The sequence below is a fragment of the Antechinus flavipes genome, chromosome 1, assembly GCF_016432865.1.
Source record: "Antechinus flavipes isolate AdamAnt ecotype Samford, QLD, Australia chromosome 1, AdamAnt_v2, whole genome shotgun sequence".
Lineage (NCBI taxonomy): Eukaryota > Metazoa > Chordata > Mammalia > Dasyuromorphia > Dasyuridae > Antechinus > Antechinus flavipes.
Genome location: NC_067398.1, coordinates 389,307,307 through 389,323,876, shown reverse-complemented (window position 1 = coordinate 389,323,876; position 16,570 = coordinate 389,307,307). Strand labels below are relative to the sequence as shown.

Below are 16,570 nucleotides of genomic sequence, written 5' to 3'. Positions count from 1 at the left end.
AATATTTACATGGCATTATTTTGATGTTCTTCATATTCAATGTGTCAGAAATAAATATGATTCATTGGATGAAATAATATAGGTAGTCTCTACCCATATTTCCTTAGCCTTTAAGGTATGACCTTAGAGAGGTATGACCTTAGAGAGGTATGACCAGAGAAATATACAGTGAAAACTGTCATCCCCCTCATTTTGGGTCCTATCCTTCTTTAAACAAAATCTAAGATTTCAATTGGTTTTTGGTTATTGTACCATACTGTTGATGAATATTTAGATTGCTATTCTCTAATATTTCCAGATCATTTTCAGGGAAATTTCATTCCAGTCATATTTGTTTAAAATTTTATATTTATCTCTATTAAATTTAATTTTATAAGCCTGAGTCTAATTTTTTTGCTTGTTTAGAACTTTTTTGGATCTTGGACCAGTTGTTGAATGTGTTAACTTTTCCTCCCAATTTTTGTCACATGTAAATTTGATAAACATGTCATCTACATCTTTAGCCATGTATCTATGTATGTGAATAAATATGTACATATGCATATATATGATTTCATGACCATTTTTCACAATTTTTTCATGTTTTCAGCCAGAAATATCTTAGAGCCGATAATAATTGGCTTTCCTGGGAGAGTCAATTGTTAATTTTTTCACTGTGAACATTTACTCCTTAAAAGTAGTCTTGATTTGTTATTTTGTTGATTGTCAAGACTTATGAAAATGCTAATAATGTAGATTAAACTTAAGAGTTTGTGTGCGTACATTTTATTTTTTCCCACAGAGCTTCATTATTAAACATTTAACCCATACACTCTTCTCCAACTTTTTATTTTTTTTTTTTTAAGTAAGGTTCAGTTATTTCAATAGTGTGTCAACTCACTTTTTCCTGGACAAAGGTCACAATAAAAAGTACTAATAAATCATTGTTTAACAGCTGTGTGCTTCCTAGCAATCCCTACTGTATTTTCAACTATTTTTTCAACTAGTTCACTATCCCCAATTTGAAAGCAGATTCTACATTTATTTCAGGGACTATAATTATATTTGATAAGGATCATTTAGATGATCTGAGTTGTATAGAGCAAATTGATATCATTATATCTAATCTTGCCAAACAATTAGATTGGCATACTTGGGCTACTCAGCCTTACTTTCTGCCCTATCATGATTTTCTAGAGACCACTGGTCTAATTAAGTACTCTAGTAGGACTCTAACTATGGAATTTTGTCATTTGCCTTAATGCTACACTTTAAGGACCACTAGGTCTTTTAATCTCTTCCATAACTGAACCGTTCTATATATGTTCTCTGCCCTATTTAGAAACTGAATTTCTTGAAAGTGGAGACTCTCTTAATTTTCTATTTGTAGACTTGTCCTTAACAATGTATTTGGAATATAATAATGTTTAAAAAGGGGCAACTAAGTGGCACAATGGATAGAGTACAGGGCCTGGAGTCAAGAAGACATCTTCTTGAGTTCATATCTGGCCTCAGACACTTACTAACTGGGTGATTCTATTTGCCTCAGTTTCTTTGTTTAGAAAATGAGCTGCAGAAGGAAATGGCAAGCTATTTCAGTATCTTTGTCAAGAAAACCCCAAATGGGATCAAGATGAAGTAGACATGACTGAAAATGACCAAACAAGTGCTTAATAGCTGCTTTTATATTCTATTCCATTTGATTGCCATAGCCAAAATAATATTTAAATATATTCATAGCCTTTCCAAGTTGGTACTTTTTAGAGCTTCTTCCTTTGTGTTACAATATCACAAAAGATTCTATATCCAATTCAAACAATATACCTACAAAATAGTTTATTCTAGATATCACTGATGCAAGAGAATGACAATTCAAATTTGTTGTTGATATATTCAACTACTATTCAAGTACAAAAATGAATTTTTATGGACCTATTTATAATCATTTACTTTCACAATTTCCAATAAAAATGAGATTAATTTTTGGCAAATTTCAGATATTTGTAAATAATCAAGTTGCCCATAACTGACTCATATTTTCTGTTTTTTAATTTTTATTTTGACTGGGAGCATTGAACTGAATTCATTTAACATCTATAGAAAAATCTTATTTAAATTTCCACAGAAAATGTGTTGTGTGGAAAGTGATGTGGTTCCTTTGCCTAAGTTTTTGTATGTTAAAGGGAATTTTTTTACAAGTAGTTCTGAAATAAGCCATAACTAGAAATCAGGAACAAAATCTATTTAAAGCAAAGCAAAGCAGAAAAAATTTTATAATTTGTCAGAATGAAAACACTAATTAGAAAAAAAAACACAAAGACTGCACTTTGTGGTAGAGGCATTCTATATAGCTATTTTGTCTTTATTCTATATTGATAGAAGTAAAGAAAAGAAAATGAAGAAATAGAAAAACAGAGAGTAGCTACTGCCCTCTCTCTTCCAAATCCTGTCCCTCCAGAGGAAGACAACATTGGACAGAAAATCAGATTTGCCACAAACATGATTACAAACCACAAAAAATTTGCCAATATAGAACTACACATTGGTTTTATTGGATTTAGACTTTTTTTTTTTTAGTTGTTATCAATTCTACTTAAAATGGTTTCTGTGTGATTGTAAAATTCTTTGGCCACACACAGGGTTGTGCTATATCAAATTTTAACTAGTTCAACAGAGGAGCACATTTCAGAACAACTGTATGACAAATTATGTTTTCCTGTGAAATCTGCCCAGTAAGTATATTAAGCATACACACATACACACACACACTCACACATATATTATATATATATATATAATTATCATATAATTATATATGTATATATGTATACATATGTAGATTATTTATGTATACATGTATATATGTATAATTACATATATTATATGTATATATAAACACACACTCACACATATATTATATATGTATATAATTATTATATAATTATATATGTATACATATATGTATATATGTATAGTTATATACAATGTAATATATGTATATAATCATATATGTATAAATACATATGTATACACATATGTATATGTGTATAGTTATATATATAGTTATATAATTATATATATATATATATGTGTGTGTGTGTGTGAGTGTGTGTCAGTAGATATGATATCAAATAAAAAAGAGAGTAATTTATCCAAGAAATGCATTGTTTCCATCTACCCTTCATACCCTCTAGTTCTATATATCCAAGTCATAACACAAGATATTACCTCTACAATTAAGGTTTCATTGGTTGGTCCAGGGGAGGTTAAAGTCTCTGGTTGATTGTATGACCGTCTGTAATCAAAGACAGTACCAGAAAACTTGTATCGGCCAGGCCAGTCCACTGTCCAGTAACCATTCAGATAATATCTTTTGAGGGTATTACGCACAGCAATATAGGAGGTAGATATATTCATTTCATATATATTAATACTCCGGGCACCAGCAGGAATAGTGACTATCTGATAGTACTCTAGATGAAAAGAAATAGAAACATATAGTGTTTTATATAAAACTGCTAGGACAAAGACCGAAGTATTTTTGTTCTTTGCAGCTCAGACCTGAGCATAGAGACCTATCCACATTAAAATCAGAATGAATATCTGTTTTGGCTATCATTTACTTTAGAACTATGAATCACTTTTTAAAAAATTGGAGCACAGCTGTTATAATTTTGACTATTCCTACAAGCCACATTTATTCAAATAGCCTAGCAACCAGTCTTTTTTTTTTTTAAATCAAAATAAAAATTTGAGAGCCATTATCTAAAGCAGGAAATGAAAAAAATATATACAATCTTGTTGAAACTTGAGACCCCCTCCTGCTTTCACATTCATTTCAAGTCCATCCCCCAATGTAGTTCTAACTTAAAACTCCCAGAAAACCTAGGGAGCAGCTATAAAATACTCACGGTTTGTGTAGTGGTGTTTAGCATAATGACCTTTATAAAGTCTGCAACTCGAATTATTTCCTTTGCACACCCCACAAGAGTCTTCAGTGGCACTAGAACCAAGGACATGATCACAACCAACTGTCTGGAAAACATGAGATCATGTATTATTTGCAAAATGCAGAAGAATTGCCATTTATATGGTGTTTTAATGTTATAAAGTACCTTAAACATTGTTTCATTCCATCTTTAAAACAACAACAACAACAACAACAAAAAAAAACTTCCTAGATACTAGGTGTATTATTATTATCTTTCCGTTTTATTAACAAGGCTTTGAAGAATAAGATGGCCTGCCCATGGTCACACAGCTAGTAAGTATCAAGAGTAAGATATGAAGCCAGGTCTATCTTGAATCCCAGTATATCATGCTAGTCATGCTATATTATGCTGCCTCATAGAAGTTGAATAGAAGTTCAATTATATTCAATTTAAGTCAATAAACATTTATTAAGCATAGATACTACGCTAGATAATAAAGGAATAAAACAAAACAAAATAATAAGAAAAGAAAAAATAGTTCCTGCTCTCAAGGAGTTCATAAAAATCATGAAAACAAACTCTTTCTTGTATAAAATATTAATAAAATTATATTGTATAATCAAATGATTAAAAAAGCATATATTAAATGGATGGTACACAGAAGTGACAACTTATATCCAGATAAATGAATATTCAAAACCTAAAATTTTAAGATCCACATTATCACTATAAAATTTGCCACATATAAACATTATCTGAAATCCTAAGTCAATTCTTATAATTATGCATTGTTGCAGGGACATGGGAAGAAGATTAGGCCCATGGAATATCAACTAGAACATTGGCTAGAATTTATTTCACATATGATAATAGTACTATTTTATATAACGGTATATAGAGAAATATTAGATTCTACATGAAAATAATTCTCATCAATGTGGTGAAATGTATCATTTTCTGAAAAGTTCCTTTTTTTCACAAATCTTTTACTATCCTTCATACCATGTTTCTTTGCAATTTACCATATAATCAAAGACAAGAAAAATGTCATGAAATAATTTAATAGATCTAAAAGGAATAACATATACCTAATCAATTTGAAATGAGAAAACAGAAAACATCTATAAATTATGAAATTTTAGATCTGGAAGACAATAGATTATTTAGCCCCAACTTTCCCAGTTTTCTAAGACCAAAACAAAGACTGAGATTTTCTGTGCAATTACCCAATGACACAATAGTATTTGATGATAGATCTGGGAGAGTAACCTAATACTTTTGACCTCCCTCTCCTACATTTAAAACTAGTACTTAGAAGTTAACAACTGAGTGTTATTGCTTGCAGTTCTAGTATTTGAAATGGCATTGTGAAAGAGTCACTAAGTCAAGAGTAGAATACCTTTTCATTATTATTACCTCACATATCCCATCTATACACACATTACGGGTGTCCTCTGAACATGGTGTTCCATCTTTGACTTTATTTGACAAAGAAAAGAAGAAATCAAATCCTTCTGCGATACAGTAGAGTTTGCATAAGTCCTGATCTTAAAAAAAAAGAAGAGAAAAATACAAACAAGAAAGACACTTTACTTTACCTATAATTATTTCTCTGAAATTTGAGCTGGAGGTAATTTCTTAAATTGAGAAAATGTCCACAATTTCTAGGAAATAACCCTAGTAATTCATTATAAAAATGTCTTCAAGTAACCAAAATTCACAATATTTTCCTTTTCCTTACAACTTCATTAGACTAAGTAAAATGTTGTGACATTCTCTTTACTTACTAGTATTCACTTTTATCTCCCTATAAGAATCTCTGCCAAAAATTAGGAATATTCATTCAAAAATGAAAAATGAAATATCACTTGAAAAAACCATGGAGCTTTTTCATAATCCGTGCACAAAATTAGATAGAAGGTGCTTTTATACTGATAAAAGGAAAAATATGCGGATGAAAACTCCAGAGTATAGTATTTTATACAGACTTGGATTTGAGAAGGGAAAATATACTGGCATATGGAGAACATGAGTACTATCACATTTTAAAGACTTGCAAGGAAAGTCTACAACTTTCTTGGGTGAATACATTTCAATATTTTAACAACTTGCATAGTCAAAATCAGTTCTATTATAAATCTATTTCCTCTTGTACTGTCCTCAGTAAATATAAGAGAACATTTGGCCATTACTCAATGCTGTCTAAAAAATTCCCACAGGATTCAGTATTAAGATCCATGTACGTTCCTTGCAAATGTAAGAGTTGGAATATACTAGGATTTGTGTGAATATTAAAGACAGACTATGTTACTATGGGGAAAGGATTTAAAAAAAAACAGAGTTGATTATCATAGAATTATAGCACTTTTGAGTTAGATAGGGGCTCAAAGTTCATCTGGCTTAATCCTTTTACTTTTCAAATGAAGAATTTCAGTCACTCCTAGAAAGGTTAAGTGACCTGCTCAAGATCACACAAGCAGTTAATGGCCAAGCTCAGGCTAAAAGCCAAGCCTCCTACCTCATCGTGCTCCAGGCCAGAATTTTTTCTACCATTTCTCCAGTTGTTACACAATCACCACATAATTTTGGTTTGAAGACAAAAAAAAGGATGATTTAGAGAATTTCTTTGTTTCAATTTTTCTTTGAATACTTGTTCTAATTAGAAACTTGAACTGTATGGAAAATTCCATAAACTGTTCAAATAAAAATAAATAACTGGTTTTGCAGGACCAATTTAATTCCATTCAATTGAACAAACATTAAATAAATAGCTGCTAAGTATTGCTTGTTATTTGTGTCCTTGTCACAATAATACCTTTTTTCTATGTAATAGGTTTCAGATCATATATACTTTGGAATTTCTTCTTCAATGAAATTCCTGCATGCCTGCTGCTAATTTTGTTTTATTATTTCATAATAATGGCAGGAGTGATGTCTTTTTTTTTCCCCTGAGGCAATTGGGGTTAAGTGACTTGCTCAGGGTCACACAGCTAGGAAGTGTTTAAGTGTCTGAGGACAGATTTGAACTCAGGTCCTCCTGACTTCAGGACTGGTACTCTATCCACTGTGCAACCTAACTGCCCCCAGAAGTGATATCTTTTGATTCATATGTAAATTGAATTTAAGTGAGGTAGAGTTGCAGGAAGTCATCAGCCTCACTCTCTCCTTTAAGATACCTGGTGATGACTCAAGACGCAGTGGATGACCCAGGTGTCTTCCATGTCTAACCAAGCTCTAAGAACTCCACAATACCTGTTTCACCTGCGTCCATGGCCATTAGATGAAATTGTTCTTATTCACCCATTCTATCAGGGGAAGTCTAATTTGCTTCCTTGGGTTAGATAATCCCTAACTAACCATAAGGTTTAAAAAACTTTGGTTACCCTCAACCTGGTGTAGCCTGTCTAGCAAAATGGCTTACTAGAGTGTGGTGGTTGTGCTGCTACAGCTTCTTGGAGTCACAAGAGAGATTGGTGGGTCAGATGGATACCAAAGATGGAAAGCAGCCCTGCAAAGGATATGGCAGCTTTCACACTAGAGGTACTAGTCCTTCATGAACACACACTCCTATTTGTTTCTATAGGCTCATTCCTGTAAAAGCTAAAAATAGGCAACTTGACTTATATCTACACATTGAGAAACTCCAAACACTACATCATAGTATTTTAAAAATCAGATTAAAGAAAATATCTGCATAGTAACATTTCACTCTGCTAATTTGCCTAAATTGTTCTTGACCAGAAGTACAAGAATAATTATAACAATATCTTTGGTCCTTCAGACAAAAGCTTATCCTTCTATCATCAACATGGGTAATATGCCCATCATTGATTTGGACAGCTCCAGGAACTGTTTTCCCACTAGTCATGAAGAATGTTTCCTTTACCTACATACAATCTTCCATTCAGGACTTCTTTTGCAGGATGAGGTTAGGAATATAGTGGATGGTTTTGGAGTTGAGCAAAATGAAATGATCCACACTGAGACTGCTATCATTGACACCAGGTGGAAAGCAAAGAGTCTTTCTGAGTTATTACTCAATAGCAGGGTCATAGATAGTGTTATATTCAAACATAAAAGGATGGTGATATAGAATATAATTACTATCAATGCTTGCTTTGAAATTTACCTTCTACTTGAGTGTAAGGCTTCCACTTGTAGTACCATCCTCGAAATTGCTTGCTGTTGTACTCAGCACACTGGATGGTCCTAAAGTCAATGCTATTCTGGGGACAGCTCTGACTGTTACAAAGTTTGAGTGTCCGGGTAGAACCCTCACAAAATTTTCCTCCATGTGATGGCCTGAAATACATGTTTAATAATCCTTTAAAAATATGTTGATAGGTTGAATATCGATTTGTACATTTTTTTCCATAATTACAAATATGCTTCAGTAACTATATTCCTCAAGAAAAGGGCTAATGGAATGTCAGAACTGATGAAATGACTAAAGTCTTTATTTTTGAAAGTGAAATAAAGGTTTTATACAAATAATAGTTGTTTGACACCAAGCACCTTTTCTGTGAGAGGTATTTTTTGTGTGAGGATGAGGGATGCATATGTGTGTAGAGCAATACATAGCAAGGCTTATAATTTTTGATTTGAGAATATTTCAAGGTTGCAATTTCCTTTTCTTTCTCCTCCCTGCCCTTGCATATGTATCTACTTATTTGCTGCATTGCCAATTATACAGTTGACTGGGGACTAATATATGAAATGACTTGCCCTTGGTTATAAATCTAATTCATGTCAGGCATAGGATTTCAGCCCAAATCTTCCCACTTCCAAGGCTAGCCTTCTATCTACTGATTTCTTGCTTGTACAAGGAACTGAAAAAGAAAGGCAATAATTGATTTGAGGCCTTAAAAATAAGAATAATTCTGGTTTAAAAACCAGATAAAACATTATTTCTTTCTTTGTTCATAGAATTTGGAAATATTGTAAACATGAACCCAGAGTAAAGCATAAGTAGTGAGTCTGTTTATAATGATCACCAAGTATTAGTGTAATTATAAATAATATTTTTCCTGAGGGTTATTTATTAAACTTTAGTACTAAAGAAAAGGATGTGAAACAATGAAGTTATTTCTTAGAATACAGATTAGATTAGTAAATATACTCCCTTCCCCCCATCCTCACACAAAATTAAAGTCTTCATAAGCCTGCACATTTTAATCATAGAAAAGAGCTAATTTGATTGTTATGTATTAATTTTATTTCTGTGTTCCTCTCTATAATCCCATATAGGCATAATTAGGAGGGAAGGGAGTATTTTTTGAAACCTGTATTTTATTAATTTAAAAAGTGTAAAAGACTGCATGAGAGCAGTTGGCATATCAGCACAAAGAAGATATCTCATCATTCCTTTTTGCATTTCCTCTTTGAAAAAATCCCTAACTAAACTAAATTAAAAAAAAAAACAAAACATTGGAATTAACTATATGCCTTGCAAATTAGAACTTTTGGAGAAAATTAGTCAACCATTTATGGTTTATTGGCAGCATTCTGGTTTATATACTGCTATGATTCTAGGCAAATATTAATATAATTTTTATCTGAATGTTACTGACTTGCAAAATATTCATTGCAATCTCATAGAACTGAGCACTGACCAGATGTAACATTTGGATTTTTTGGTCCAATCAATAGGTATTTATTCTGAGTGAGTGGGTCATTTTTTATTTAATGTACAGTCAATATTTCATAAATATTTTTTAATCAACTATGATCCACAATAAGGAATTGTGTGCTAATGAACAAAACACACATTAGGAAAAATTAGTTACTTCATTCTTCTGGCAAGAACTCAACTATGTCTCTGAGATAAGAGAATATTCAAATATTTTAAAATCAGAAACAGCAAACATTTCAAATTTTGAAGGAAGAATAAAAAAATTATTTACCTTGGATTAGTACAGTGACGATCTCTGTGAGATATTCCTCCTCCACATGTCCTAGAACAAGGAGACCAACTAGACCAATCTGACCAGTGTCCATGGGTTGGTTTTGGACCTTCATCACCATATTTCACACATTGACCACCACGGCACCACTGCAAAATTAAAGACTTCAGCATGGTATTTTCCCCTTGTATTATTACTAGAAACATCTATTTAAGTGCCTTTAATCATCAGCCTAGTAGTAGTTACTATAGTTAGCATAACACATAATATAGAGACCTCTACTCCCAAGGAGTTTATAGCAAAGAACTTTTAAATGATCAGAGTTTAAAAAGCACCAAGCTTGTAGTCAGAAAGGCCTAAGTTAAAATCTGACTGGCTGAATGGCCCTGGGTAAGTAACAACATCTGTTGGTCTCATTTTCCTCATTTGAAAATTTGAAAATAGTACCTAGCTCCCAGGGTTAATTTGAACTATATAATAATGCTAAAACACTGAGCACAGTGTCAGGTGTAGGAGCACTATAAAAATATTAGCAAATAGTCATTGTTTTAAAGCTATCAGCTTTTTACAAATTCTGGTTCAATACTACAAGAAAATAGGTGTAAAATATATATTAGAAAATTGCTTTTCAGATAGCTTAGCAGCACCGATATAACTTGGATTGAATCCATTTATTCTTCTCAAGGGGTGAAACAGAGAAACACACACACTAAACCACAGCACCTGCTTTCTCAACTTTCAATACAGTGAACTGTAACCTCTATTGTAAATTTAGGTAGGGGAATTACAAGGCTTTTTTATATCTTGTTTTAGGTAAAAGCTCAATCTCAAGTGGAAAATTCTAACCATATGGTTCACCACCTTGTAATTATAGGCCACTGCTTTATGCTTTCATTTTAAAACACCTGGTCTCTGTGCCTCCAAGTTATTAGCTCTTGGCATGTCCAAGGTCACGCAGTTTTTCCAGAAGATAAAACAATTCAGATAGAATTTCATTTGTCCCCAAACACCACTTGAGATATTATCAATGTTATTTTTGTAAAAGAATTGAATGATAATCTCAAGTCCCAGTAAGATATATGTAATTTTTTTATTTCTGTTATTTATAGGTGATCTTTAGGATTTAAAATTTACTTCACTGGTGCCTAGGAAACTTTTGACTTTTTCTGGCAATATTAATATCTCTTATCAGTTTGTCTGAGGTCTGGCAAGGTGTCAAAAAGGGAAGGGGATACTCCATAGTCTTGCCTTACACCTGGCATGGTCTTGCTATCCCTAAGGTAGCTGCTTCTCCTAATTCATATTTAAAAAGAAAGCAATTTCTTTCTAAGGAAAATATAATCCAAAATACTTGAAAAAACAGAAATAACTTTGATTTTAAGGCATCTCATTATTGTGAGCAAAGTCTTTCTCATTCTTTTTTCAAAAGCCAGAAGTGAACCTTAATTAAAGTGACTGAAATATTTCAAATAAAGCTTGGCAGAGATTGTGTAAAACAAGAGAACTTTGATTTAGGAAAGCCTTCTCTGTGATGTATGCCTTCTTAAAAATTAAAATTTCCTTCAATTCCAAGACATCACACTATTCTGTTTCTTCTGACTTCCTGGCTGTTCCCTGTCCTCCCTCTCCCTCTGCTCTCTTATTCTCCTCCTATCCCTTTCTCTTGGTAGGTCTCCATCCCAATCTCAACTACCAGCAGTTGACCAATTAATTTTGAACTGATTGTGAACACCTGTTCAATCTACCAGACTACAGTTTTAAAACTCCTGAACGCAAAGATCCATTAGCCTCAGCCTCCCCAATGCCAGTAATTATAGCCAGGTACCACCATACTTGACTTTTCTCCTTTCTTTCTGCAATTTCCTCCTATGAGATATTTAACATGGCTTTAGCTCCCTCCTCTATGAACTCTTCAAACTTTAACACTGGTTTCAACCTCTTCTCTGAGTTCCTTCTGTGGTTCTAGAGCAGCTTTACTTCTCTAATTGAATCCCTGCTATTGTTCTCCCTCTTCTTATCCCAAATATGCTGGGTTTTTTTCAAATTTTCCTGATCAGGTTCAAAACTTAAAGCTTATTTTTTTATCATCACCCAGTACTTCTTTAAGCTTCTACATTAGCCCTAATAGCCTATCTATTCTTCCTTCTTAATATCCTTTCCATTCTCACTCTAATTGAAATGTTAAGCCTTCCCCATCTTATCTTGACTCAAATCTATCCTGATCACTTTGTTAGATACATTTCCTTAAAACTCAACTTGGTCATTCCATTTTCAGAAAAATTTAGTTCTTTATTAATTACAGCTTAAAAGCACAGATTCCTTAACCTTTCTTTCAAGACCTTATCTGTTTTTATTTCTCTATATGTACTCCCTTTTTCAATTGAAGCTGAACCAATCATCCAAACCATCCTTCATTTGTATTCCTGATCTGTGGCTTTTCTTATCTTAGAAATGTATACTTTTTTCCTTCTTCAGTTTTGGATTTATATAAATTCTACCCATTTTTTGAGGGCCAGACTATATTGTAGCTCTTTTGGAAGATCTTTGCTTCCCACTTAGATCCAAAATGAGCTATTTTGCTTCTCAATTTTTATGATATAAAAATTACTAGTTCAGGCTCTGACTTATTTCCTCATATTACCATTTAATAGGTTGCCATGACCAAAGAATTTGTCATTTAGTGACCAACCCACATGTGGTAAGCATCTCTATACTTAGCTAGACAACAGGCTCAGTCAGTTAATAAGAGTTTAAAAAAGTCTTTTGGGCATACAAGGTTTTTCTCAAGATTGCATTTCACTGATACAACTTTAAGAACCTGGAGTCATTTCTATAACTAATAAACAGAATATCAACATGAGACTAAAAGAGATCATTTGAAGCACTAAATATTTACATCCTATTATCAACAAGGGTGACCAAAGCATTTATTCTTAGTATCTACCATGATATTATGTACATAGCAGGCATAAATATTTCTTGAATGAATGAACATGAAGGTAATTATAATCCTTCATTTCTGAAGAATTGCAGGTTAAATTATAAATCAGTCCTCAATATTTATTTATCGAATATTCCACACATTTTTTGATACACTGATTCATTAAATTATCTTTACCCCACTGCCCAAAGTTATTCAGTTGCAATATTTTGTTGAAATACAGATTTTTTTTCTCCCTGATTGCTTAAAATATAAATCCAGATCAAATGGTTCTAGGTGTACAGATGATATAGAGGAAATTAATACTTGAGATATACTTCAGAATGTGCATTACTCCCAGGAATTAAAAGTTCCTATAATATCAAGAAATTAGTCTTATTCTGTGCCCCAAAGATCAATGTAATTTCACTGAGTATCTGTGTTGCCCTTGGGATCACTATTATAATTATACTTTAACTATAGGCAGATGATTGGAGCAGTAAAATTACCAATTGAAGGAAAAACAACAACAACAACAAAGCACTACAACTACAAGCCTGAGATGAATAATGATTCGTGAGCTCAAAGGGAAAGTCTGTGAGCCACCCAAGAAGTGCTCACCTTTCTGTAAAATTATACTTTGAAAAATAAAACCTAGTCATTTAGTAAGGGCAGGAATACTATCCAGCTAAAAACAAAGGCAAGTTATTCACTTTCTCCTTCCATTAGAATTTTCCAAGTATCAGTCATATAGAGTTGGTATTCAAAAGAAACCACAAGTGACATGTATTCAATTTGTTATTTTCATTTTGGATTAAATCATTTAAGACTGTCAGCTTCACAAGAAAGAATTGTATTCACACATACAGTCCTATAAGCTGTTGAGTTAAAGGAGTTAACAAACATAAAGTAGATGACAGTTAATTTACACTAAACTTAACCTACTTGGGATTAATTACTCTCACATATTATTCTTGGACGAGAGTGCTTCTCTTCGTTTCTGCCTGTCAATCATCATTGTAATCATGAAACCTAAAAGCATATATCTTTGATGTTCATATCTGTCTTCAGTAACCTTGCACAGGATGTGATAGTTACATGCTTGGGAGCTTGAATCTAATAGTTCAAATACTTATTTTTTTTTTTCAAATTTAAAGCTAACATCACTCAAAAAAAAAATGTAACCAAAGAAACTCACAAAGGGCTACTAGCTTTACTTCAGTGTTTTGGGTTGGGTAGCCTTCATGGATAGTCTCGTTTTGAAATGAAAATATATTTAAAAGAGGGGCAAGAATGTATTCTTTTGTGATGGTCAGAGTTCGGTTTTTAGGACTCAATAGCAAGAGTAATATTTTATAATATGACTACTTCATCTATGTATCATATAGAAATTCATTTTATCATCTAGCTCGAGAATTTTCTCTCAAGTTCTTTTGCTTTTTGCTGCTTATCCATCTATATGCAGTGAAGTGACAGGATTAGCTTTCAATCTTTATGCTCTAGAGATTGAGTACTATTGAATGCAACTATTCTCTCATGACAAAGTCAGAACTTTAATATTTTCTTTTTCTTTTTAAACTTACAAAAGTAGAATTTTCATTGGCTGCCTGATAAATATTCAGCAGAACATACTCAATTCACATTGATTCATTGATTGCAAACTCTATCTTGAAATGATAAATTCCATTTATCATTTATTAATTAAGATAATTAAAATCAATCAGTCAACAAGAACTTAATAAGCCTTTACTGTGTTCTAGTCATGATGTTAAGTACTGAGGATACAAAGACAAAAGAATCATCCCTGCCCTCAAGGGGCTTTGGATATTCTAAATGGAGAGAAAACATACATATAAATATGCATATACATACACACACATATACATATATCCTCAGTATATGTGTATATACAAGTACATTCAGATAAATGGAACATGCCCCTGTTCCATTTATACAGAAGGTTTGGTCTAAGTTGAATCTTGAAAGAAACCAATACTGTATGAGAAACCATTACACATGTGAGGGGTGGGCATGAAATTAGGAGATAAAAAGTCATGTGTTAGCCATATAAATTTTATCAGTGTCACTAGACCGTAGAGTATGTCAAGAGAAAGAAAATGTAAGAAGACTAAAAGATAGAATGAAGGAAAGATTGAAAAGGTCTTTAAGTGAGGGGCAGAACTTTATATTTTATTCTGAAGATAATAGGAATTACTAGCATTTAATGAGGGGGTTGCCACATGGTCAAACCTATACTTTAGGGGAATAACTGACAGCATAAGACAACTTATGATTGGATCAGGGAGGTTAATACAATAGTCTAGATGTGACAAATATTAGATATATGAAATGAGTGTGAGAGAAGGTGGAAATGATACCCACATTGTGAGCATGACTAATTGGGAGGCCGAGTGTATCACTGGCAATAATAGGAAATCTTGGAAGAGTGAAGTATTTCAGGAGGAAAGATAATGAGATCTACTTTGGACACATTTAGGTTCAGTGTCTATGAGAAATCTAGTTCAAATTAGTGCTGAAAGACTAGGTCAGGAGAGATTAAGGCTGGCCACATAGATATGTGAATAATGTGTATAGAGATAAAAATTGAATTCATGGAAGTTGATGAGTTCAGAGTGAAAAACAATACAGAGGAATAAGAAAAAAGGGTCCATGAAACCCATGATTAATGGGTATGATTTATAAGAAGTACCAAAAAAAGGAGATTAAAAAGGAGATACCCAAGAGAGAGCAACCAGGAAACCTTAGAAAAGAGAGCATATCCAGAAGAGCACATCCAGGGAGACTCACAGTGTTAAAGGCTAAAGGAAAGTTTAAAAGGATGAGAAATCAGAAAGGGTCATTGTATTTGGTGATTAAGGGATCTATGGTGACTTTAGAGGTTCTAGCTTCAGTTTAACAAAAAGGACAGCAGGCAGCTTGCAGAAGGCCTAGAGATGAAAGAACAAGTGATGCCCTGATTGTAGACTTTTTTCCATCTTTAGCTGGGAAAGAGAAAAGAAATGCAAGATGATAGCTAGCAGGGGTAGGTGGGGATTATGAGCTTGCTTGTAGACAATGAGGAAGGAGCCAGAAAAAAATGAGAGAGACAGAGACAGAAAGACACACAGAAACAGAGACACAGAGAACACAAAAGAAACAGAGACAGAGAGATAGAGATCTTAAGAACAGATACATGTAGAAGATATTCTTGGAAAAGACAAAGTCACTCCTTTATGTATAAAAAGAGTGAAAGTGGAGATAGTGAAGGAAGATGTCTAAGTTTTATGAGATGACAGAGAAAAGAAGATGGACTATATGGTAAATGGCTCCATTTTTTCCTCTTTTTTCTTTATTCCTTTTTTTCTGTTAAGTTTGGGCAAATACTTACCTGAAAGAGAAGGAGAGGAAATATTATGGGAGACTTGAGAAAGACTGAAAGGCTTGGAATAGCTACTTTGGCAAGTGAGCGAATGGGATCAAGAAAGTAAAAGAATTATCTTGCTGCTGTGAAAGCACAACTGAGATTATATAATGTAAATTTGTAGTGAACCCATCAACATGATATGGTGATTTTCTTTGCCACTGTTCAGTAACATAGAAATAGGGGAGAAAGTGGCAGAAGGTGTAATCCAAAATTGGGGTTTGCAACAGCTAGATGGGCACAATGGATAAGAACACTGATCTCAGAAGAAAAAGTAAAATAAGTGCAAGGGTGATATCTTGGGAACAAACTGAGAGACTGAAGGTTACTATCACTTAACAAAGAAAAATGGTTAGATGTTGAAAAGTAGAGGGAAAGATGAAGTGATATGGGCAGATAGAGGACTTCCAGAATT

At 33.0% G+C, this 16,570-nt stretch overlaps 1 protein-coding gene across 1 annotated transcript in view; it reads right to left on the bottom strand.

The window, feature by feature from the left end:
* The window catches only part of ADAMTS16 (ADAM metallopeptidase with thrombospondin type 1 motif 16), a 215,537-nt gene that overhangs the window by 102,286 nt on the left and 96,681 nt on the right, over window positions 1-16,570 (bottom strand). Inside the window, exons 12-16 of the mRNA XM_051973434.1 lie at window positions 9,815-9,963; window positions 8,041-8,213; window positions 5,328-5,458; window positions 3,891-4,014; window positions 3,208-3,452 (exon numbers count right to left, since the gene is read on the bottom strand). Coding sequence (XP_051829394.1) covers window positions 3,208-3,452; window positions 3,891-4,014; window positions 5,328-5,458; window positions 8,041-8,213; window positions 9,815-9,963 — 822 coding nt within the window. The remainder of the gene's footprint in view (window positions 1-3,207; window positions 3,453-3,890; window positions 4,015-5,327; window positions 5,459-8,040; window positions 8,214-9,814; window positions 9,964-16,570) is intronic.